Here is a 24,486-nt window from a genome sequence, read left to right as displayed (position 1 = left end):
AGCATGTCTTTGGGCTTTACACATTTATCAGAAAATGTCATGGACAGTCCATTTTACTATTTTTGATTTTAAAAGTAAATTATGTCCTTGTATTTTCCAACCAGTATTGTTTTTTTTTGCTATTACCATGTGGTACATTATCTCTTAGTACTATATAATTATCTGTAATATTTTACCATTTATAGTTAATTTCAGAAATCTTTGTGGATCAATCCCTGGCTTTACCTTTGATATCCACACTGGAAAGGCTGTAGGTAAGCTATGAATTAAAATATATGGGTTTTCTGATTTCTAAGATTGAGGCTTGTGTATGTGTAATAAAGCAAAGGAGATACAGAAGACTTGACCAGAATGAGATTAAATAAATGAGATTAGAGATTCTGATTGGATGACAAAGCTAAGCTTCACATATCCTTTTCTTCCAGTCTTGAACTGTAGAAAGAACAACCGAAATCTGATAATGAAAATCATTATTTATATCAGGCCCCACTGATGTTTGAGTCTTCTAGTCTCTACCACTGAGACACAATTTTCATTTACAATATTGTATATAATTTATGCTGAGAAAAAGAGGAAGAACATTTACCATTTGATCCTTTTCTATCCAATTGTTTATGCCTGTTTTATCTGCTATTCATTTTAGATATTGATGAGTGCAAAGAGATCCCAGGGATCTGTGCAAATGGAGTTTGCATCAATCAGATTGGCAGCTTCCGCTGTGAATGTCCAACTGGGTTTGCCTACAATGATCTGCTCCTCATCTGTGAAGGTATTCTTTTCATTTTATACACCAAATCTTCTATTAATGTGAAATAAATGTTTCCTTAACTTATCAATATCATGCAAGTGGTGAAAGTTAATAGGCCTTCAAAGAGATTGAAATGATGGGTCACCTCACTCGCTCTCGTGGCAGGCAAAAATTCCAATTGAACTTGTCATAAGTACCCATATAGGTACACACTTTACTCATTAAAACAACATACATTCCGTAGAGATAGAGTAATTTACATAGGTAACAGGCCCATCTCTAGGATCTAGCTGCAATGGATTACACAGAACCTATATTAAGCTGAGCTGAGTGGACTTTCAGTTTGTATAGCTCAACCTCAGTGTTTCTTAGGCAGCATGGACTGATTTCACTTGTTGCCTAGGATAGCCCTTTAAGGGGTGCATATAAGGAACAAGACTGCCAAATGTGCCATAGTTAAACTAATAGTGCAATAATCTCTCAATATATGGAGCCCAAACAATTACACAGTGGCTCCTCAGTACACCAGAACCTTGCCAAATCGCAGAGATTAACCAAAATAGCTTGGTTTCAAGTAGTTTTGCTGAGTTGCCTTATAAGTTCTGAAGATAGAAAATCTAGTTCAAGTCCAAGGATAAATATCTAAATATTTTTTTCTGAACCATTGAAAAACTCTCTGCATGATCAATTGCATCATACAATGATAATATTGATTAAGTGACTTTAAAAACTAGAGTTTATACATTTCCACATCAGTTCAAATATGATCCTCCTGCAAACATCCAGCTAGAGAGAAATTGTCATTTAACCTGATCTTGTGTCTGAATTCACTTTAAAAAAAGACCCCTAAATGTGCTTACAAGGCAGACTTGCTGGATAAGCAAGCCATTGTTTATTTGTCCTAAGCCTGAATGTAGCATACTTTGATATTTCAGACATTGATGAGTGTACCAGTGGAGACTTCATCTGCCAGAGAAATGCAGATTGCTTAAACAGTCCTGGGAGTTACCGCTGTGAGTGTTCTGCTGGATTCAAGCTCCTACCCAATGGAGCCTGCATCGGTAAGTGTATACCCTGTACTGTTTCTATTTTTCCAAAGTCTACAGTTCTCATAAATTACATTAGCCGTCTGATGGAGTATAAATGATCCTGACCATATTTATTGATTTAAAGGGCTGCTAAACATCATTTACAAGCTGTTTATGGCATGCAATATATGGCTGCAATAACATTCATGGATGCATAAACTGTATGTAAAAAGTTTCCTGAAATGCTCAGAGTGAAAGATATTTAAAATGAAGGTAGTGAAGAGCAATACAGCTGGATTACTATCCAGAAATCGAAGAAAAGAAAATTCACAGATTTCATTGCCTCCTTTTTTTTTTTTTTTTAAAGGGTAAAAACATTGTACCAAATATGTTAGCTTTCAATTTCTAGCTGGTATTTTCTTTTAGCAGGTTGTATTTTTGTATGTGAGGAGGTACCAAGAGCTTAAATTACTAAAATACCTAAAGCCCATGGAGCACTAAGCATGTGTATTGTACACAATGTAGGTTTGATTTATGAAAGAAGTCTCTACTGCTTTAGTGAATTTCAAAGTGAATTTTTTACTTTTGCAAAGTGAATGTGGTGAAAATTCCATTTGCAAAGAATACCCAATCATAAGAGGGCTGGCGGCCAGTGTATGACCAGCTTAAGTGGACTATCAAGTCTGCCATAATTTTTGGCCATGCATTCAATGGTTTCAGTCATGTCCACGTCTTCCCTCCACCCCTTCTTTTTTCAAAACTGTCCATATAAGGTTGCTGCGGTCTCTACTGACATGTTTTCTATCTCTTAGACCTTGTTACCCATCTCTGGCCTCCCATATAGCAGCAGTAAATGTTGCACAAGTGTCACCGCCAACCTAAAATAATACATGAGTGACATTTTTATTCCCGCCTTTTTGTGTCATTAAAAAGCCATGTTCCTGGCCATTTGATATGGATTTCCTTTGAGGGCATATATAATGGATATACTGCATGTTCTGATAGTAACAAGAAAGTCTGTCCCACAAAGATGGCAAAAGTTACAAAAACATGTATTTACATAGGAAAAGTAACATATGTTTATCTTTTTATTCTAACTTGAAGGATACAAACATCTCTTTGAAAATTTGTACACTGTCATAATAAATAACATTACATAGAACAGGTCTTTGTAGGAAGAATTAGGGATAAAGCCAACATTTAATGCATTTATATGCACAGTGAAAATGTGTTTCCATTAGCTAATGTAAGCCTGAGGGTTGAACCAGTCTCTCCTATTCATTTTCCAACAACATATGTTTTATATGCTGCTCCATTCCACAGATCGCAATGAATGCCTGGAAATTCCCAATGTCTGTAGTCACGGCACATGTGAGGACACACTGGGCAGTTATCGCTGCATATGTAACAACGGCTTTAAGGCATCTCCGGAGAGGACTATGTGTATGGGTACGTGACTATGTGTATTCATCCATTCAGACAAAGCCATAAAACACAAAATGATGTGCTCATATTTAAATTAAATGCAATGATATTGTAAACATTTCTAAAATATGGGCAAGACATTAGCTAGCACTTTTGTCTCTCAGCATCAAGCTCATAGATGTAGGGGTCTATTCACAAAACTGCCGAAAGATCTAGCCGTAGCTTCGACTGATCCTTCGGCTAGCTTCGGTTACGGGAGGCCCTCTGTTCAGTCAAACTGAAAGCCTACTGTACGGGCTATTCACTATAGCTCGTACAGCTCCCAAAGATGGCCGAGGGGCTCAGACTGAGTTCAAGTTAAAGTCGAAGCTGGCCGAAGCATACGGCTGGCTCCGGTCACTTGCACAGACAGATCAGCGTCCCTGGTTTCATTACTCTCCCGGACGCTCCGGGAGTCTCCCGCTATTAGATAGCGGCTCCCAGCCGCCCGGGAGAAAAACACTTTCTCCCGGAAAGTTTTACTCTACTCGATCGAGCAGAGTAAATATTTCCCTGCTCTGTTGTTTTGTTTTTTTTTCTTCTGACATCGGATCCACCATAGCTACATTCCTATTGGCTTTTTCAATTTGCAATAGCAAACTAGCTATTGCACCCGCCCACTGCTGCTGTCAATCAGCAGAGGGGACCTGAAGTTCTCCATCAGGTCCCCATTTAGTGATTGAAAGCAGCAGAGGGCTGGTGCAATAGCCAGCTTGCTATTGGCTATTGCAAATTGAAATAGCCAATAGGAATCTATCTATGCATTCCTATGTTGTTGTTTTTTTTATTTTTTTATTCTGACGGCAGCAGAACCGCCCGGCCAATAGAAAACACTTTTTAAACAATTTCTATTCTGCTCTGCGGCATTCGGCTATTCACTCACTGCTGTTCGGCATCTATTAGAATAGGCAGAACTACAGCGAGCAGCCTGCCAGAGGTTCGGCTTAGCCGATCCAGATGTTGGATCGGCTGAGTCGAACTCCTTGCTTAGCATGTTCAGCCGACCCAAAGCCAGCCGCAGCAAGCCGATGTACTGCTGATTTCAGCTGATATACGGCTGACATCAGCCGTGCAACCCTGAAGTGAATAGCCGAACAGCGTTCGGCTCACTTCGGTTATTTACTGGGCTGCCTACGGCAGCTTTGTGAATAGACCCCTTAATTTCCATCCAGGAACACCATTAGCATGAACTGGCAGTCCAGATATAATCTAGAACAACTGATACAGGTTGTCTGAAGTTATTTCTAAAAAAATGACCAACACTGGTTTAGAACTAGTTAAAATAATCACTCTCAAAAGTATCCCAATGGTGTTACATACTTAAAAATTCACAAAATGAAAAGTGATCATGTAAGTGTTTACATTTCTAGAAGTATTCATTAGATATTCCTGTTGTAAGTTGTAAAATGATAGGAAAACATTTTATTGGGTAAAAACTTTTATTAGTTTAGGATCAACACTTTTTAAAAGTAGTTCACTTTGATATAAATATAGACATACCAGCAAACCAGGACTACTGAGACTCCCTATTGCCTCTACCTACAGAAATCAGGTCTAAACGCATTTTTCGGGGCATGTTTTTGATGTCCTTGATTAATCCACAATAAGTAAGGGTCACTGGAGACTTCCTATGCTCAAAAAAGGGGTTTTAGTGTACATGCTTGAATGTGTCATGATTTAATTTTACTCTTCTGTAACACCAGAGCCCATATAAGCATATTTTAGCCTTACATATAGTATTTTGAAGCAAATAAAGCAATAATTTAATCACTATGGTGGAATCTGTTTGCCTAAGACAATAAGAGCAGTGCACTTTTCCACCTCTGTATAGACCTTTCTATATGCGGTAAACTTTGTGTTCGCACAGAAAGTAGCAGAAGACAAGCTGTGGATTTTCAGTTTTTGTTGGACTACAAATGATTTAATTTTAGCCAACCAGTGTTTGGGGAAAATGCCGAACTGTCATGAAAGTTACTTTAACCACAGCAGGAAGAATGTTTTCTCCTGTTTCATGTGTATCTCTTTGGCAGATATTGATGAATGCGAGCGCCAGCCATGTGGAAACGGAACTTGTAAAAACACTGTAGGATCATATAACTGTCTCTGCTATCCTGGATTCGAACTCACTCATAATAATGACTGTATGGGTAAGTTCTTTATGACGCTAATGTGTCTTTGGTGATGTTCATAGGTCCTTGTGAATATATAGTTAGGATTTTGCATGCTGTGGGAAACATAAATGAAGCAACAATAGATATTATTATAAGGGTATGCTGTCCATCCTGGGTAAACACATTGTTTTCTTACTTTGAAATAGTAATTTTAAAGGAATGCTGCTGTAGCCAGTATAACAGTGATTAGTGCCAGCTACAAGCAACATTCAACAACATATGAAAAATTTGTTTTACTGTACATATTCATTGGTTAGCAGATTCCATATTTCCTCAACACAGGCTCAAGAAGATGGTTTATAACCAAGTACAAGATGGATTAAATGCTTACTAATATTCCGCATACACCTGCATTTTACTACTATTAGATGTCCACCATTCCATACCTTCAGTTTAGTTATAAATATTCAACAATATGTGGGGCCCAGCAAAATATTTCCAGGCAGGGAACTTTTGTTCTGTTACTAGTGCTGAGATTAGATAAAAGTATTACTGCAGATACTAACTTTTCACTCATTCAGTTTTTGGTATAATCATGCATTTATATTATATGAGTTGAAGGTTAGGGGGTATCTTAGATCACGTCTTAATCCCCAACGTCCATGTAATGTCTTTGTGAACCTACAATAGTCATTGTGCATACAACTGCAAAGCTCTTTTTTGAAGTTCAGAATGTAGAGCTAAATCTACAGCTTGATTGTGTTAAATAGGCATGCCAACATAGTAATGTTAAAAAACTCAGCTATTTTCTCTTTCAGACATTGATGAGTGCACCTTCTTTGCTGGCCAAGTATGCAGAAATGGGCGTTGCTTCAATGACATTGGTTCTTTCATCTGTTTATGTAATGAAGGATTTGAACTCACTGTAGATGGAAAGAATTGCATTGGTAAGATGTTTTCAGATATTGGTGAATAATATGAATGTCATATTGTTAAGCAGACATCAATTGTTATTCCACATTTGCTAAAAATTTGATCCTCCCCTAGTCAGTTACATACATTGCAAGCAAGCCCTTCTTGCTGCAGTTTGTAATAAAACTTATATATTGATTTCCATCACTTTCTACTTCCTTAAGCCTCTTCCTACTTTCTGAGTGCTGAGAGGCAGAGTCTTCTATTGTCTCATAATTAGCAGCTATGTTTTGATTTTGTTGGCAAGTTTAGAAAATCATAACTATTTAAAGACTGAACTAGAGCGGTGTTTTTATTAACTTTAAATTACGATACAGCTTGTGTTGCCCCTTTAAATGTGCACAAATTGTACAAAGCACATCTATAAAGGGGGCTGTCATTACTGACTACTCCTTTCGAGTAGATTGGTTGCCATGATGTCGCTTTGAGCTTAATGGTTCTTGAGTCACAGACCCAAAACAAGCATTGAGATTAGCAACTATGAGACTTATGTGACACTGTTTTACAAAATGTTTTGTTTGGTTGACTCAACAGTACTGAAACCAAGCACAGCCAGACAACTAGCAATTTCATAGGGAAACCTGCAATAGTATCCCTCATACTTCTTTCTTGACAGTTGTACAATTGAACAACAACTATCTTATTTATCTCAAACATGATTAACTTTAAGAATTGTAACACGAGCTGCTTTCAGTGGCTTATCTGTTTTTTTTTCTCTTATTTCTTAAAAGATATTAATGAATGCATTGCTTATCCTGGCTCTTGTACTCCTGGTACTTGTCAGAATTTAGAAGGCTCATTCAGATGTATTTGTCCTGTGGGATATTCAGTTGAAGGTGATAACTGCTTAGGTAAGTCCTGCTAATACATTATTACTCAACAGCAGTTTCCTAGATTTAAACTATGTATATCTTGTGTGTCAAATATAAAGTCCTGCTATTACATTATTACTCAACAGCAGTTTCCTAGATTTAAACTATGTATATCTTGTGTGTCAAATATAAAGTCCTGCTATTACATTATTACTCAACAGCAGTTTCCTAGATTTAAACTATGTATATCTTGTGTGTCAAATATAAAGTCCTGCTATTACATTATTACTCAGCAGCAGTTTCCTAGATTTAAACTATGTTTATCTTGTGTGTCAAATATAAAAGTTTTACACCAAATAACATAATCTTCCTACATCTTGTCTGAGGCTGAGGCAACACAATCAACAGTTTGTTTGTTCTCTGAAAATTCAATTTTGCTATTTAGAACAATGAAAGGAACCACAAAAATGTCAAAGTATTGCTCCTTGTTCGCAACAGCAGGAGTGTATGTGATTGTTCCCTACTCTATTTGGTGGACAGGGGCATGTATTATATGGTCCCACAGCTGTGCCAGACTTCTTTAGTTGGTGGTACCTACAAGTAATTTTTTTTTTTTGTCACGGGAAAACTGAAGAGGAGGACTCCTTCTTAATGTCTTAAACAAGCAGGAGTTTTTTGGTTTTCTAGAAGATAAGTGTGAACTATATGGCAATGTTTTGCTACTTGCTGGTGGGCAGACATGAATATGGAAGTGGATCATATACGTTAACACACAATCACCAGTGCATTGTCATTTATTTTGAATAGAATATGCATTACTACACTAGCGGGCAAAACACTGTGACTGCAGCATACCACAAGACACACACCGTGTCTTGTGGTTAACTACATTAACAAAAATGCCAACTTTCTCCTTTTTAGGGTGTGCTTCCAGTCAAAATAAATGGGGCACCTTAATGCATGCTAACGTGCTGTGTATAAATGGGCTCTTAAAATCACACACAGCAATGCACATCCCCTTTTGGAAAATGTGCCATTATGTTGGGTAAGGTCTTCTATAGCACTTTAAAATGGTCAGCACTTAGTGGTTTCCTGCAGAGGAAATACTTTTTTTTTCCGTACAAACCAAGCTGAGATTTACATAAGGGTTGCTAGGTCAGCTTCCTTCTTACTGGCAATATGTAGGTTTGTGAACCAGCTGTTCAGTCTGCTTTTTGGTGGCCTAAAGAAAAACAAGCATCCATCACTGCTGGCTAGTCACTCTGCATGGGCCTTTTCTGGAAGGAATTTTTATTTTTACTGTAATAGTATAAAACCTCTTTAAATATTAGCCTCACACAGCCTAACACATTGGGTCTGTTTTGTAGAAATAAAAAGTGGAGTTGTAGTGCAGGATAGAAAAAGATATCAAATATCTAAATATAATATGTTTCTACATAAAACAACCTATTATCATTTTTTCCTGATCTGTTAAAAAAAAATTCTGATGCACATCCAGAAAGTTGCTGTCATCACTCGCACATCTCTTCTGGGATGACATAATTACATAACCAGGAGTCTGAGATAAGAAGCCTTTTTGCCTTTGACAAAATATTTTAGTATATACAGTATATATTACGGAAAAATTGTTATCCAATACTTACCGTAATGTTCCTTTCCTGGCTCTCCTCATGTCGGCATACTAATGGGTTAACCCCGCCCAGAATCCCAGTAGGACCACCCCTAACTATAGTATAAATACCCACTCACCCACCTCATACGTGTTCAATAGCACGCCGATTGAAGGCATGGGAGGGAAGCTATGCCAACATGAGGAGAGCCAGGAAAGGAAAATGACGGTAAGTATTGGATAACAATTTTCCGTATTCCTGGCTCACCTCATGTCGGCATACTAATGGGACATAGCTAGCAATAACAACCAGGGAGGGACTCATGCCAAAAATAATTTTAATAAGCTGTTGAAGCCGCAGAAGAGAGTATGGACGCCCCAAAGGCTGAATCCGCCACTCTAGACACATCAACATTGTAATGCCTAATGAAAGTATTGGAGGATGACCAACTCGCTGCCTTGCAGACGATCTCTACCGGAACCTTAGCATAGGCTGCCCAAGACGTAGCCAGCGACCTTGTTGAATGAGCCCTGATCTCCAGCGGAGGGGGAAGACCCGAAGCCTTGTAAGCATACTGGACTGTTCTCACCACCCACGTGGATAAGATTCTCGTGGAAGCGGCCGCTCCCTTCTTTGGACCTCCGGGCATCACAAAGAGCCGATCCGTGGCACGAAAACTCTCCGTTCATAGCAAGTAAGTGGAAAGTATGCTGACCACATCTAATCTCCCTAGATACTCCTCCTCAGACGAGAAGACTGCACTTGACAGGGCCGGGAGGACTGATTCCCAATTGAAATGGAACACCGAGGAGACCTTTGGCAAGAATGATGGAACAGGCCGCAACACTATCCGGTCTGTGAAGATCTGGCAATAAGGCTCCTTGCAGGAAAAAGCTTGTAGCTCCGACACTCTCCTAGCGGAGACAATCGCTGTGACGAAGACTGACAGGAGTGTGAGGTGATACAGTGAACACGAAGCCGGAGGAAAGAATGGTGCCACCGCTAGTGCTCTCAGCACCAAAGGCAAGTCCCACTTTGGAAATAGCGGTCTCACTGGAGGCCTCAACTTCATGGCCGCTCGCAAGAATTGTCTCACCACAGTATTAGTAGCCCAACGACACTTAGTCAATGCCGAAAAGGCTGACACCTGAATTTGAATAGTGTTATAACAGTCCCGTGTAGAGAGCGGATTGAAGAAAATCTAGTATATTCCCCACCGTCGGGTTCTCCGGTTGGCAACCCCTCTGTGCTGCCATGTTGAGGAACCTCTCGATGATAAGTTGCTTTAGTTGATGGCTTAGTAGCATTCAACATGGTCTCTACAACTGATCCTGAGAGCTGTAAGTTTTGTAGCCTCTGCCTCTCAATCTGCAATCATGAGTAAGGGGAACCACGGCCTCTACGGCCAACAAGGCAGAACGACAATCGCCAGAACGCCCTCCCTGTCGATCTTATGTAGTGTCCGTAATATCAATGGAGAGGGAGGGAAGACGTAGACACTGTTGAATTGCCAAGGAAGGGACAGCGCATCCTGACCCAAAGCCTCCTGGCACAAGTAACGGGAATAAAATCTCGGAATCTAAAAATTGCTCCTGGTTGGCATGAGATCTATCCAGGGCATCCCCCATTCCTGGAAGAACGGTCGAAGATACTTCGGGTTCAATGACCACTCGTGGGGATCCACAAACTGCCGGCTCAACCTGTCTGCTTCCTGATTCTCTGTTCCCAGCAGATACGAAGCCGTCAAATCCCGGAGATGCCGCTCCGCCCAAGGAAAGAGAACCGAAGCAATGCGCAGTAAAGCTGAGCTCTTTGTCCCTCCTTGTCATACCACATAAGAGACTGCAGTCTTGTTGTCCATGCGCAACTGAAATCGCTGACCCTTGACCAGGGGTTGAAAGGCTCTGAGAGCCTCGAAGGCTGCTTGCAACTCGAACGCATTTGAGTGCCCTCGACTCCGAGCCTACAGCTCTTGAACCTGATCCCCCGAGCAATGGGCTCCCCAACCTGCCAGGCTGTCATCTGACGTAATCGTTATCCAGTCTCCTGGTTGAAGGGGTCTCCCCTTCAATACATTCTGAGCCACCATTGCAGACTGCTCCTGACCACACATGGAAGGAAGATTAATTTGGTTAGGGACCGCCTGTCCCATTGTTGAAGAAACGAGAACTGGATATTGCGCATGTGCCAATGGGCCCAAGGTACTGCAGGAATGGATGACGAAAGGATTCCCATAAACAAGAGACACTGATGTGCCGTGCATGTACTGGATGCCATGAGCAGTCCAGCTAACCGGCTGATTCGAGAGACCTTCTCCTTTGGAAGAAAAAGCCGTGATGCCTCTGAGTCGAATATCATGCCGAGGTACTGCAAAACCCGTGCTGGCACCAGGTGGCTCTTCTGCCAGTTGACCAACCAGCCATATTGCTGGAATGTCTTCAGTACAAGATCTTGGTGCTTCAAAATCTGTTCTTGTGATTGAGCTAGTAGAAGGACTCCCAGCACCCATTGATCTTGAATGGTGTCCGCCCATATCTGCCCGAAGGAAGCCAACCGAGCCCCCACTACAGGTAACGGGGCGGGCCGCGTTTCAGAAGAGCTTTTCTGTCTTCTTGGGGTCTTCTTTTCTGTCTTCTTGCTTCGTCTAGGGGAGCCCCAAAAACATCCTTCCCTGAAAAGGGAATAGCGCAAAGTCCTTGCTTTGAGGCGCCATCTGCCGACCAATGTTTCAGCCACAGAGCTCTATGCCCCGTCACTGAAAATGACACTAAACGTGCTGCCAAATGCACCAGGTCCACCAACGCCTCTGCAACAAAATCTGAAGGCATCTTCAGCTCACTCAAGGACTCAACGATCCTTTCTCTTGACGTTCCTGCGAGCAAAGCCTCTTCAACTCCCGTAATCCATACTCGCATAGCTTTGCTGACCGAGGACAAGGCCACCACGGGCCTGCATGATGATCCAGCAGTAGCGTATATCTTCTTTAGATCCACCTCCAGGCGTCTGTCCATTGTATCTTGGAAGGAAACAGAATCATCCAATGGCAATAGTACATGTCTGGCCAGCCTTTGTAAGGCTGCATCTATCTTAGGAGTTGTATCCCATAACGCGGAATCTGATGGCCGACATGGGTATGACTTAGAAATGCAATAAGGCAATTTACCCCTCTTATCCGGCTTTGTCCACTCTTCCTTAATGATCTCCTTAATCTCAAAAAAGAGCATAAAGGTAGGTACCTCCTTCTTATTATTCAGAAAGAATCTCCTCTGCTTATTAACGGGAACAGGATCCACCTCCCAACCCAGAGCGAGCTTGATCGCGGAAATAAAGGGAGACACTAGAGCAAAGTCAAACGAAAAAGTCTCATCTAGAGCGTCCTCTCTCTCTGCCTCCGAATCATCCGGATCTGACTCTTGGGAAGACAATACCTCTCTAGGTCCTCCCCCATCTCTTCTCCGTTTAGATGAAGAACTACTTTGCGTGTATTCCTTAATGCCCTCTGCCACTACTTCCCGGATATAGGCTCGTATATCTTGCGAATCAGAAGCTGTATTTCCAGCCAACTCCCTGATGCAAGTGGCACACTACATCTTACGTGGTAGTGCCCGGGCACCACATGCCTGACATACTTCAGTGGATGACCCCGCCTGGGGCAAGATTGACCTTGGCCTAGCTTTGCGTTAACTGGGGAGACCCATGCGGAGAGGGCCTCTCAGGAGAAGCCGAAGTCCTGCGGGAATGAGACTTTATGCTTCCTATATTTAGAGCTCTTCCCCCTGAAACGATACACCCATGAGACGCCAGCACTCTTTTACTCATCCAGTAAAATTTCAGCAAGAAAAAACACAACCACAAAAAAATAATAAAAAATGAATACATGCAAAATAGGAGAATGGCCATACCTCTCAGACGAACTTCGTGCTTGTCTAACTGGGCTACCCGGACTCATGGTGGCTCACTAGGGAAATTTTAAACCCTATGAATACTCAGAAAACATCAGCAGGAAAAAAGAAAACAATCATAACACCCCTTAGCAGGGCTTACCTGGTAACTGTCAGCACTCTGACTGTGGCAGCTATCAGGACAATCTCAGCAGTACCGCAATCCTAACCATGTATAATCTCTATACAACTGGAGCAGCCATACCCCTCTAAGGGATCACTGCATTTATAGTGCTGCAAGCTGATAGAATTTAGCGCCTGTTCGTAGTCAGGAAGCGCCTGCGGCGTGGGCTCCACACTGGACCGCACTCAGTCCCGCCCCCTCTACCGCCGACCAATCTGGTCTGGAGCAAGAAGGAGCGGGTACTGCGCTCCACGCTGGAACGCACGCTCGCGGCTCTGCTGCCGTCATAGCTCGGTGAAGGAAGCCATACAGTGGTAAGAAGGGGTAAGAAGCCCCTCCATGAGTTCGACTTACCTCACTCTTAAGCCTGCAACACTTTAGGTCCCCTCCGGCCCCAATGCCCAGCACCAAGCATGTCCCATCCTGTTGGTTTACCACATACCGGGACATCTTCCACCCGGGAGAAGAGGCTGAACCCGTGGTGGGATGAAGGCCATGCATATAAGAAATTCCTCAAAATGAGAACAAAAAGAAAAAAAAAAAACTGTTAGATAGGTGTCCTGAGCGAGGACAAAAAAGAACACGTATGAGGTGGGAGAGGGGGGATCTATACTCTAGTTAGGGGTGGTCCTACTGGGATTCTGGGCAGTGTTAACCCATTAGTATGCCGACATGAAGTGAGCCAGGAAATATATATATATATATCTTTTAGTACCTTTTAGTATAATTCATGACCGCTTACTGCACAGCAGTGCTGGCCTGGAAATAAAAAGCAATCCTAAAAAAACACTATATAAGTATTTGATCAAATTCAACGTTTATTTAAGTCATTAATTAAATAAACTTAATTAAATAAACATTTTTATTTTTTAAACCACACCTTATTTGGCTTAGTAAAATTTTGAAGGTCACATGCAGCATGTTAAAGCTGAAATCCAGGCAGATATAAAAGACACAAATAAAAGTGATATTAAAGTCAAAAGGATTTTAAGCTAATTAAAATGCTAATGAAATCACTTAGAATGGATGCTTTCCTTAGGGTAACGGGAGGACACAAACTAGCATCCTCTCATCACCCTAGGCTCAGTATACCGCCGGAGCCCTTTGGTTCAGCCGAACCGAAGGGCTTCTGAAGCAGGCCGTTCTCCCTGCACAAGTATGCATATTAGGTGATGGAAGTCAGAACTCCTCATCTACATTCTTATTCCAGTACGAACATAGTATTAAAGCCATTGAATTAGCATGACAGCCAGGCAACAAGCATTTTAAGAAAACAAGATCAGCAATGGTAGCCTGCATATTCTTTTAGGACAGGTTAAAGAACTGGTATACATGAGACTGTGTAGTCCATTAAAGATACTTTCAGACACACCAGCTTTGATGCCATTTGCCAGATTTTATTTTAAAATTGCTGTAGCACGTGTTTTTGTGAATGTTTTTGAAGTTCTTGGTATCAGGCAACTGGTAGGTTTACTGCCCCTTTAAAAAGTGGCTTGAGATCTTTGAGCATCCATTGACTGTATCTGTTTTACTTCTGAAATCCTATTCACAAGGCAATAAACATGTCTTTCACCACAGCACATTCTGGATAATGTTCACAGACAAATTAAGCGAAACAATAAAGATATTACATTACACATCAAGACTTACAACACTGCCCCAGAAATTAACATCTTTTACTAAAATAGAAAAAGACATTTTAACATTGTTGTAGATAATTGCTTCTGCACATGTGAGAATGCAGACAGTCTCCTGAATGTCACTGTCTGCAGACCTGTAATGCTTGGCAGGCCCCATGTTAAACTGCCAATAGCTCAGTCTGTGTGCTTGAGAATTGTAAAAAGTGATTTTAGGACTTTTCTTCTTGGAAAAAAGACTGCATTCAATATTAGGAAAGCACGTATTCTGCAGCTCCTACTCTTATTATTTTCAGACAACATAGCAACATAGTAAGTAAAGTGGGGAACTACTAACATTTGAATATCCTTCTGTATTTGTTGATCCAGAAAGGAAAACACAAATACCGTAACAGTTCTCAATTTAAAGTTAAAAAAAGCGGGAAAATACTTTCTACATGATTCTTCGGTTTAATTATTCCAAAGAGAAATCTGAATGTAATTTAACTGAACTGGAGATGCCATTCCAGACCTTTGTGATCAGTTGTCATGTGTGCCCATTCCTTTTGGAATGGGTTGTCAATGTACCTGAATAGCCAAAAAATAGAGATTACCCTTTTCTTTTCTGCGCACCACCACTGGCTTTAACAGGTAACCAGAATGTAGGAGGAAAGTCAGATGTTCCTATCTGCATTCTTGTTCCAGATTAGTGAAATAAAGTTTTGAAGCAAGAAGTCAGTATGACAACCAGGCAACTAGCATGTTCTGAAGGAGAAAAATAACACTGCGCTTCAACAAACTCATAATATATTCATAAAATGTGAGAAAAATTTTATAAATTGTGAAATTATCACAAAGTGATGAAACAATTATGGGTTACTCACAACACATGTGTTGCACAATGCCTGTGCTAATGATACTTCAGAAGAAACTCTTGGTAAAATGGTCTAGGCACTAGAAACCATAATAATTATTGAAAAAAATTTGAATAACAAAAAACATATACTTGTGCTATTACATCTCAAAGAATGTGTACATATAGAAAGTCCTGTATTAAATCTCGCAAGTGATGTACAACTACCACTTGATCTATATATCCATATGTGTAGTCCATGCCTCCTTAATGCAATAAAGTTATTTGAATATGTGAGGATATATCTTCCTACTTTTATAATCAACACCACGTCTGTGAATACATAAACAATTTGTTAATTAGTGCTAGGAGGATACATACGCAGGGTAATCCAATGGATACATGACATGAATTAAGTCCCCAGGATGGGAATTAATTAATGTCATGTATCCATCCCATCCTATTTTGGGTGTACTCACCTATCGAGCACAGCTGCTATTAGAGTGTTATTTGATTCCTAGCACAGTTCATCTCCATTTAACACAACTAGCATTTTCTCACACGATAGCTTTTGCTCCATAGTGGAATACATACAGGAAGTACTATATTCTAGAGTAGCGATGAATGCTTTATTCTACAATTGTCACCCATACTCCTACATATGTCACCTCCTGGGCTTTTAGCCAGGGCTACACTGGTGATTAATGTCAAAGAGATTGATATCTGCCCAAGCTGGGTATCTTTTAATTCTACTGTGTTATTTACTTTGTAGATATCGATGAGTGCACAGAGGAACCCAATATTTGCCTTTTTGGCACCTGTGCGAACACCCCAGGAAGCTTTCAATGCATCTGCCCACCAGGATTTGTTTTATCAGATAATGGGAGAAGATGTTATGGTAGGTGGAAATGATGAAAGTGCTGATGAAATATTAATTATTATTATTAAATCCAAAGCTATGTTAGCTGTAAAATTATATTAAAGCATTAACAGCGAGCAAAGGCTGCCCCGTTGTTGTCATATGTAGAAATTTAAAACATGTACAAAAAAAATGACGTGTAAAAAACAATAAACAGGAAACAGAAGCAAAGAAGAACCTATAGCAAAAAAGTTTAAAAAGGTGATAGCGGTAAAAAGTAAACCAAAAAATATTTTTTTTCTAGTTAAAGTATGTCACCAAATATTGTTTGTTTAGAACTATAAACACAAGCATTGTGCTTATTTACAGATACTCGTCAAAGCTTCTGTTTCACCAAATTTGAGAATGGAAAATGTTCAGTACCCAAAGCATATAACAGCACCAAAGCATCCTGCTGCTGTAGCAAAATGCCTGGAGAGGGCTGGGGTGATCCTTGTGAACTGTGCCCCAAGGAAGGAGAAGGTGAGTGTATACAGGAGATGAATCTGCTTCTTTTATTCCTTCTACTACATGGAAGACAAAGGCAGATATGTTTTGACCTGTGTTTGCTCTTTGAAGGCTTAGGGCTGCAGATGCCAGCTAAAAACATTGATAGTCTGGCCAAGGGCAAGAAGTTTTGAAGTTGGAGGTCAGTCAAGATCAAGGCAAATTTTTACTAGGATACTATGGAAAATTGATTGGGAAAAGAGACGACGAGAAGTCAGACAGCTGCCCTTTCAGCAAGCTTTTCCTGCCTTTTGCTAAGCATTGCCAAACCTCTGTTCTCAGATCTGGTTTGGCCGCAACTGTGTTTTATTTTGTCTTGTCTACCATGTCTGTGATGTTTGCCATTTCTTTCATTTCTACAGCATTAATGCTCTACCGTAGATGGATTAATCATAGCCAGAACACAACTTCATAGCAAAATTCGTTATTATTTTTTTCATTATATGTCTTGTTTCTTTTCAGTGGCTTTCCCAGATTTATGTCCATTTGGGCATGGCACTATCCCAGGTATTGGAGACACAAGGGAAGGTAAATATTTGTTTAAAGTAGGGATAATTTGAACTTGAAAATACAAATACAGCTATATGTATTACAAGTATTAGCCAAAACAGTAGTTTCCTATTCAATTGCAATGGGCAATGAGAGATCTCAGTTTTGTTGTCCTGATCATCAAACCCACCTTATGTCTGTGAGCAAACCCACCTTATGTCTGTGAGCAAACCCACCTTATCTCTGTGAGCAAACCCACCTTATGTCTGTGAGCAAACCCACCTTATGTCTGTGAGAGTTCTCATTCATCTAGGTCATGGAATATCTGTAAAAAAATAAATCAAGACAACTGAACTTTCTGTATTTTTCTTGAAAACATTCCGTTGGTCACCCGACTAGCTATTCTGAATTTGGAAAGTTTGAGAAAATTGAATTGGATGACCAGCCATACGTCTTTAAACAAAAAAAGTCTAGTTGCTTTGATTTCTTTTTTTTTACAGACAAACCCACCTTAGTTTTCTAACTCCATTTAGGTGACTTTTACTTTACAGTGCCCACATAGATAGAGGATATGAAGGGAAGAATGTTTCAGACATATTTAAAGTGTAAGCAAAAACTATTTATGTTTCATTTTGGATACAGCAAGGAATGGCTAGACCCCCTGCCAGGTTTTCATTTAGGCCAAAAGTGTTGGGAAATCCAACTTTTTCTGAATTGTCAGCAAAGCAAGAAGTAAGGGGAAATCATCGAATTGCAACATCTATTCCTATGACACCTTTCTAAGATGGGAATTCTGTTTATAGTCGAGAAATGTCCTCACATTTCTTGTTGCTTCTCTAAGACAGGAAGGGAATGTTAATCGCCTCAGTGGGACAGCAGCTAAAAAATAACCTAATAGGGGTTTTAACCCTTCCCTACTCTGTCCAAATCTAAAGAAAAAAAACAACATACAGTTTAAATTTGTTGAAAATGCTGAAGCTCCGGCAGTTTACTCGCTGCCATTCACTCCTATTCTCATAGGGGCCGGTGTGTGCAGTGAGTGAATAGCCGAGTGGCATTCGGCTCAGCTATTCTGCTCGCTACCTCCGTTGTACCGAGCAGAATAGAAAATCAATGAAAAGAGTTTTAAAAAAAAGATTGAAAAAATATTTTTACATGTAAATAAATAGTACAATTAAAAAATAAATAAAGATTTTTTTTTTAAATAAAAACAATTGGGCGGAAGCTAGCAGTGACAGTGAATAGCCCGTACAGCAGCCCTTCGGTTCGACTGAACTGAAGGGCTCCGGCGGCTGAAGAGAGCCAAAGGATCAGTCGAAGCTATGGCTGGATCATTCAGCTCCTTTATGCATAACCCCATTAGTATATGCAGTAGTAGCAGCTGTCATATTACTGTTAGTAACCTTTTAGGAAATGGTAAAACACGTTACAATTACTGCCATATTATTGGTCTCTGCTATCATTTTAATTGTACTTTGCATTTTTTAGATGTCAATGAATGCTTAGAAAATCCAGGAATATGTGCAAATGGTCATTGTATAAATACAGATGGATCTTTTCGATGTGAGTGTCCGATGGGTTATAATCTGGACTACTCTGGAGTCACCTGTGTGGGTAAGTAGACTGTAGGTAACCTTTAACAGGAAAATCCAACTTTATATTTCCATACCTGACAACTGAATGTACTGTATACCTTTAAAATGAAAACAATTAGTTATATATATATATATATATATATAGATATCTATATAGTATTCAGAAATTGTTGAAGTAATCTCAGCGGAAACCTAATAATAATTACATAATGCATAAGTAGAAATGACATGTTAACCATCTGTCAAAATGATCAGTATATCCAGTTATACTGGCAGCTGAGGTTACATGCAAATCTTCACATGTAAAAATCATGTTTTGGCCCTGCCACCTCCAAACTCCAGTGTGTCCCTAAAAAAAATATATATATAGGTGTATATATATATCTATATATATCTATATAGATATATAGATATAGATATATACACCTTTTATCGGCAGTCTTAACCAGCCTGATGATTTCACCAGTACTTTTTTCTCGATGGCAGTGGGGGTGCAGACTGAGTGGGGCTTAAGACTAGACTAATTGACGTTCAAGTATTGATGTGTGAGTGCCGTTCAGTCCTGAGAGCCACCACAGTAGGCTTGGCTCACAGGAGATAGGTAGAAGGACACCAATTTGGTAAGGATTGGTAAGGCCCACCAATAGATCCTTTAGTGGCCAACTCCCTGTCATTATGTGAAACTGCATGCCCCCATCAATGTACCTCTGTAAAGTTATTTTTTACTCTAATCTAACACAATCTTTGTATGTCTGCATTAAATGCAGCAAAGGCACAATTATTTGTAATTAACGGAGGTATGATTTGTGCAGATGAGGCAGTTTACAGTAGATAGAACAGTAGAACAGTAGAATCATTTCAAACATCTCCATCACTCAGTCTTCCTAGCCAGCAAAGAGAACATAATAAGATTCTGGGGTCTATTCACTAAGCAGCCGAGTGAATAACCGACCTGAAGTGAAGTGAGCCGAACGCTGTTCGGCTATTCACTTCAGGATTTGTACCGCTGATTTCAGCCGCATGTCGGCTGAAATCAGCCATACATCGGGTGGCTTTGTGTGGCTTCAGGTCGGCCAAACATGCTCAGCATGTTCGGCCGACGCGAAGTGCAGAAGGAGTTCGATTTAGCCGATCCTCCAGCAGGCTACTTGCTGCTGTTTGGCCTAGTCTCATAGATGCCGAACAGCAGTGAGTAAATAGCCGAAAGCCGCTCGGCTATTCTGCCCGGTACCTCTGTGGTGCTGAGCAGAATAGAAAAATAGCTAAAAAAGTAGAAAAAAAATAGAAAACGAATGTGTGGAGCTAGCAGTGACAGCTAGCTCTGCCCAACTGTTTTCTATTGGCCAGGCGGTTCTACTGCCGTAAAAAATAAAAAAATAAAAAAACCCCATAGGAATGCATAGCTAGATTCCTATTGGCTATTTCACTTTGCAATAGCCAATAGGAATCTAGCTATGCATTCCTATGGTGGTTTAATTTGTATTTATTTTTATATTCTGACGGCAGCCAACGGCTCCGATGCCAGAAGAAAAAAAAAACCAGCAGGGAAAGGTTTACTCTGTTTGATCGAGCAGAGTGAACCTTTCTGGGAGAAAGTGTTTCTCTCCCGGGCGGCCGGGAGCCGTATTAGACTCCAAGAGCATCCGGGAGAGTAATAACAGATGGCGTCCCTGGTTACCAGGTAACCAGGAACGCCATCTGTCATTACACTCTGAGAACACAGAGAGGTCGCTGTGATATCATATTTGCCCGGCCGGGTTCTCAGTGTGTAATGACAGCGTCCCTGGTAACCAGGAACGCTGATCTATCTGCAAGTGGCCGGAGCCAGTCGTAAGATGACGGCTGGCTCCGCCCAGCTGTCAGAAGCAGGCTGTTGGCCGGCTAGTGGCCGGCCGCTGGGCCTGCTTCGGCTTTCACCTTGGCTCAGTCGACCCGAGGCACATGCCTTCGACTCGACTCGAGTGAATAGCCCGAACAGCAGCCCTTCGGTTCTACTGAACCGAAGGGGTCCTGGGGCCAAAGCTAGCCGATGGATCAGCCGAAGCTACGGCTAGATCCTTCGGCAGCTTAGTGAATGAATAGACCCCTCTGTTTCCAAGATTTGGATTAAAACAGAGGACTTGTAAATATATGTGAAGACACAACAGCACATCAAGGTGGCTTTTAAGGGCTTATGTATTTTTGTTCTTGCTTTTCTGCCCATACAAATGATCAGGATAGCAAAAGAAGCTGAAGCAGCTTAGTTCTGAATCTGAGTTGGCCAAGTTTCTCTTTTGGCCAGTAAAATTGTTTCCATAACCACTGACCTTCTTTTGTAATGGTTCAGAAAATTCCATTCACGCTGTTTGGCATTTTTTGTTTTGTTAACAAGTATACCTTATATTTCAGATACTGATGAATGCTCTATTGGTAACCCATGTGGTAATGGAACATGCACTAATGTCATTGGTACTTTTGAATGCTCCTGTGATGAAGGCTTTGAGCCTGGGCCAATGATGAATTGTGAAGGTAAGTCATTGCTTTCCCAATGATATATTATATATTTTGTGTAACAATCTAATGTACAGACTCATACCTATACATTTCTGTAATATAAGATTTATAAATGCAGGGCACCTATTTAATGCTCCAAATTACGTTATTATTATATACAAATGTAAAACAGCGCAGCTAGTGTATGGAGCTAAATTACACAAACACATTTTGCACAATATATTTTGGGACACACAAAACTGTTGTCAATGTTGTTTTAAAAAAGATAATTTTATACAAAACATTAAAATGTCATTGAAAGTATACATTTAATCCCTTGTTCCTCCATCACCTCACCCCCATTATATATTTTAGGGATGCACCGATACCAGTTCAGATACCAGTGCCGATACTTGGCATTTTCATGAGAACTACCAGGGTTGCAGGGGTTGCAGCTGGGACCTGGCTCTGGTGCTCCACCACTGTCCTGAAATCATTAGTCTGTACTGTTTTTAAAAAACTGTCACATGACAATAAACAAAAATGTATCAGAACTCGTACTTGTAAGTACTTGGGCAAGTATCAGTACTTGTACTTGCAAAAATTATATTGGTGCATCCCTTTATATATGTTTATAAAAACACAATCATACACTAAAACAGAGATGTACAAATCCCAGGAGCTCCGTGTGCTCCTTACAAATAACAGCTGCCTCCTAACTTTAAAATTTTTCTCTAGTCTAGTCTTGGAGCTCGAAAAGTATCTGTACTTGTACTTGTACCGAGTATGGTACTTGGTATCAGTGCATACCTAATATATTTAGTGATATCATATTGTAACATTTCACATGTCTCTCAATATTAGTCGGGGAGGCAGAAAAGAGTTCAATGGGTTCACTTCACTTCCCAAGGAAGGAGGTGGAAAACTATGTCATATAGATATAAACCATTAATGTTCAGTATATATCAACATTGTATGTTCATCATTATACAGTATACACAATAAGCTCCTAACCTAAATGAATGTTATCATCAGATTTCCTAATCAATAGCCTATATATGCAATCATACTCCCTGTTTTAAAATAATCTCATATCATTAGAAGCCAACGCATTTCAAGGGTTCGAAGGATCCCCCTTATAAGAGCTAAAACTAACAAATAAAATATTGTCCTCAGTATAAAGTATTAACTGGTGTGTGTGTGGTATGAAAAACTGAACGTAATCATTGTACTATAAAACAACTGAACGTTTATGATTGTACTATAAAACCAAGCAACAACATATCAAGTTATACCCCACAATAATACAAACTCAAGTAAAGATTGGAACTATGGGAAGATGACATTCAAAATATGAATAATATTCATTTTATAATATATATTTGGGATAATATTTCCATATTTCATGTCTTTACTTGACATCCTAATTTTGTGTGGTATATCTATATATGTTATTAATATTATATATTATATGTTAGTATTGCTAATAAATAAAGTAACTTTGTTTTTCCATCAGATATCAATGAATGTGCCCTAAATCCACTGATATGTGCATTCAGATGCATTAACACTTATGGTTCCTATGAATGTACATGCCCTGTGGGCTACACTCTTAGAGAGGATCAGAAGATGTGTAAAGGTAAGAAATGAAGGGGAAAGAGGAAAGTCCTATTTCTGTTTTATATGCTGAAAATATACTGTTTAAATTTGAATGCTAGAATATTTTTTCATCTTGTTAATACCATCTATTTACAATGTAACAGACCTAGATGAGTGCTTAGAGGGTTTCCATGACTGTGAATCCAGAGGAATGCTTTGTAAAAACCTGATCGGGACATTTATGTGTATTTGCCCTCCTGGAATGATGAGGCGACCAGACGGAGAAGGATGCATTGGTGAGATTGCGGATTCAAATGATTTGTTTTAAAAGTTTGCTTCATGCTTTGGAATGAGTGCTCTTGTCTGTATTATAATAATGTAAAGGGCTATAGTTATTTATGTTGTCAAAAGTGATCTTAGTAAGTTTTGTCTGTCCTGACGGGCTTTCGGTTTCATTCTTTCTGGGCTTCAGTCTGGCATCATTGACAGGTTAATTTGAACTGTGGTTGACCTCCTTGTGACCCACATTAAACTTGCTTTAAGCGGGTTTTGCAATCCCATAGACTTGTATAGAAATCCAAAACCTGCTTGAAGTGAACATCTATGTCAGCTGTTATTACAATTTAACCCTCCCCTGCAAAATAATGGGTAGTTCCATTTATCATAAAAGCAATTAATAGAGTTGAAAGTGGATATGCCTACTGCGCACCAGGACAAAAACCCAGTAGTTAGTATTCAAAGCAACACTGTCATGAGAGATTATTGGAGGCTGTCATTACTGAATTCTCCTGTGAGAATGGCGGTTCCCTAGCTCTCATTCTAATACTTTGACTTCAATGCTATCTGAGTCACTGGGGGGAATTTATCAAGACTGGAGCAGACAAAAATTGGAGCAGCTGTGCATGGCAACCAATCAGCTTCCCTTTTCAGTTTGCTCAGTTAAGAGTTAAAAATGAATAAGAGAAGCTGATTGGTTGCCATGCACAGCTGCTACAGTTTTTGTCTGCTCCAGTTTTGATCAATTTCCCTCACTGATTCAGAACAAGTATAACGATTAGTAGTTCTAAAACTCGTTTACAGCAGGTTTGTTGCAGGGCTGTGGCTTAAATATAGTGAACTTAAGAACAGTAAGGCATGTAGCATTTTCAGATAGAGGCCTACAATGGCAGATCCCAGACTTTTTTTTATGGCAGACTCACTTTAAATAAGGCATAACAGAATTGTGATAAAATATTTACCTGTTAGACTTCCTCACAAGCTACAATTTATTTTAAATATTACATCTGGTTTCCTAAGGTGTTTAAGGCACCCTAGGTTAACCCTTATACTGGGAGCAAATACAGTGTGTATACAGCAGCTCTGTCCTATTAATAATCATTTTTTTTAAAGTCACCCATGGGAAATCTTGACTTTCTGCTTTCCTTTGCTGTTCATAACAATCCATTAGGGATGCTGTTTTCTAAAAGGTACAACTTTGTTGGGCTAATTCATTTAAAAAACATTCAAAAAAAATCTATTAAGCTCCTAGTTCTGTTTGAGTTGATAATGCTGACCTGTTGCACAGAAATCCCAGGCAGTGTTATCAACACTGCTTGAGTTCCCCTTTCTGGAAAAATATACCTGGAATTTCAGTGCTTCAGAAGCACT

At 40.0% G+C, this 24,486-nt stretch overlaps 1 protein-coding gene across 1 annotated transcript in view; it reads left to right on the top strand.

Moving 5' to 3' along the window:
- Positions 1 to 24,486, top strand: part of FBN2 (fibrillin 2) — a 197,951-nt gene that overhangs the window by 157,230 nt on the left and 16,235 nt on the right. The window contains exons 42-55 of the mRNA XM_018567207.1: positions 186 to 254; positions 644 to 769; positions 1,684 to 1,809; positions 3,100 to 3,225; positions 5,271 to 5,387; positions 6,170 to 6,298; positions 7,055 to 7,174; positions 16,052 to 16,177; positions 16,508 to 16,660; positions 17,147 to 17,212; positions 18,662 to 18,787; positions 21,157 to 21,276; positions 22,757 to 22,879; positions 23,004 to 23,135. Coding sequence (XP_018422709.1) covers positions 186 to 254; positions 644 to 769; positions 1,684 to 1,809; positions 3,100 to 3,225; positions 5,271 to 5,387; positions 6,170 to 6,298; positions 7,055 to 7,174; positions 16,052 to 16,177; positions 16,508 to 16,660; positions 17,147 to 17,212; positions 18,662 to 18,787; positions 21,157 to 21,276; positions 22,757 to 22,879; positions 23,004 to 23,135 — 1,659 coding nt within the window. The remainder of the gene's footprint in view (positions 1 to 185; positions 255 to 643; positions 770 to 1,683; positions 1,810 to 3,099; positions 3,226 to 5,270; positions 5,388 to 6,169; positions 6,299 to 7,054; positions 7,175 to 16,051; positions 16,178 to 16,507; positions 16,661 to 17,146; positions 17,213 to 18,661; positions 18,788 to 21,156; positions 21,277 to 22,756; positions 22,880 to 23,003; positions 23,136 to 24,486) is intronic.

The sequence above is a fragment of the Nanorana parkeri genome, unplaced genomic scaffold (assembly GCF_000935625.1).
Source record: "Nanorana parkeri isolate BGI_ZX_2015 unplaced genomic scaffold, ASM93562v1 scaffold1020, whole genome shotgun sequence".
NCBI lineage: Eukaryota > Metazoa > Chordata > Amphibia > Anura > Dicroglossidae > Nanorana > Nanorana parkeri.
This window is presented reverse-complemented; position numbering and strand designations above follow the sequence as displayed.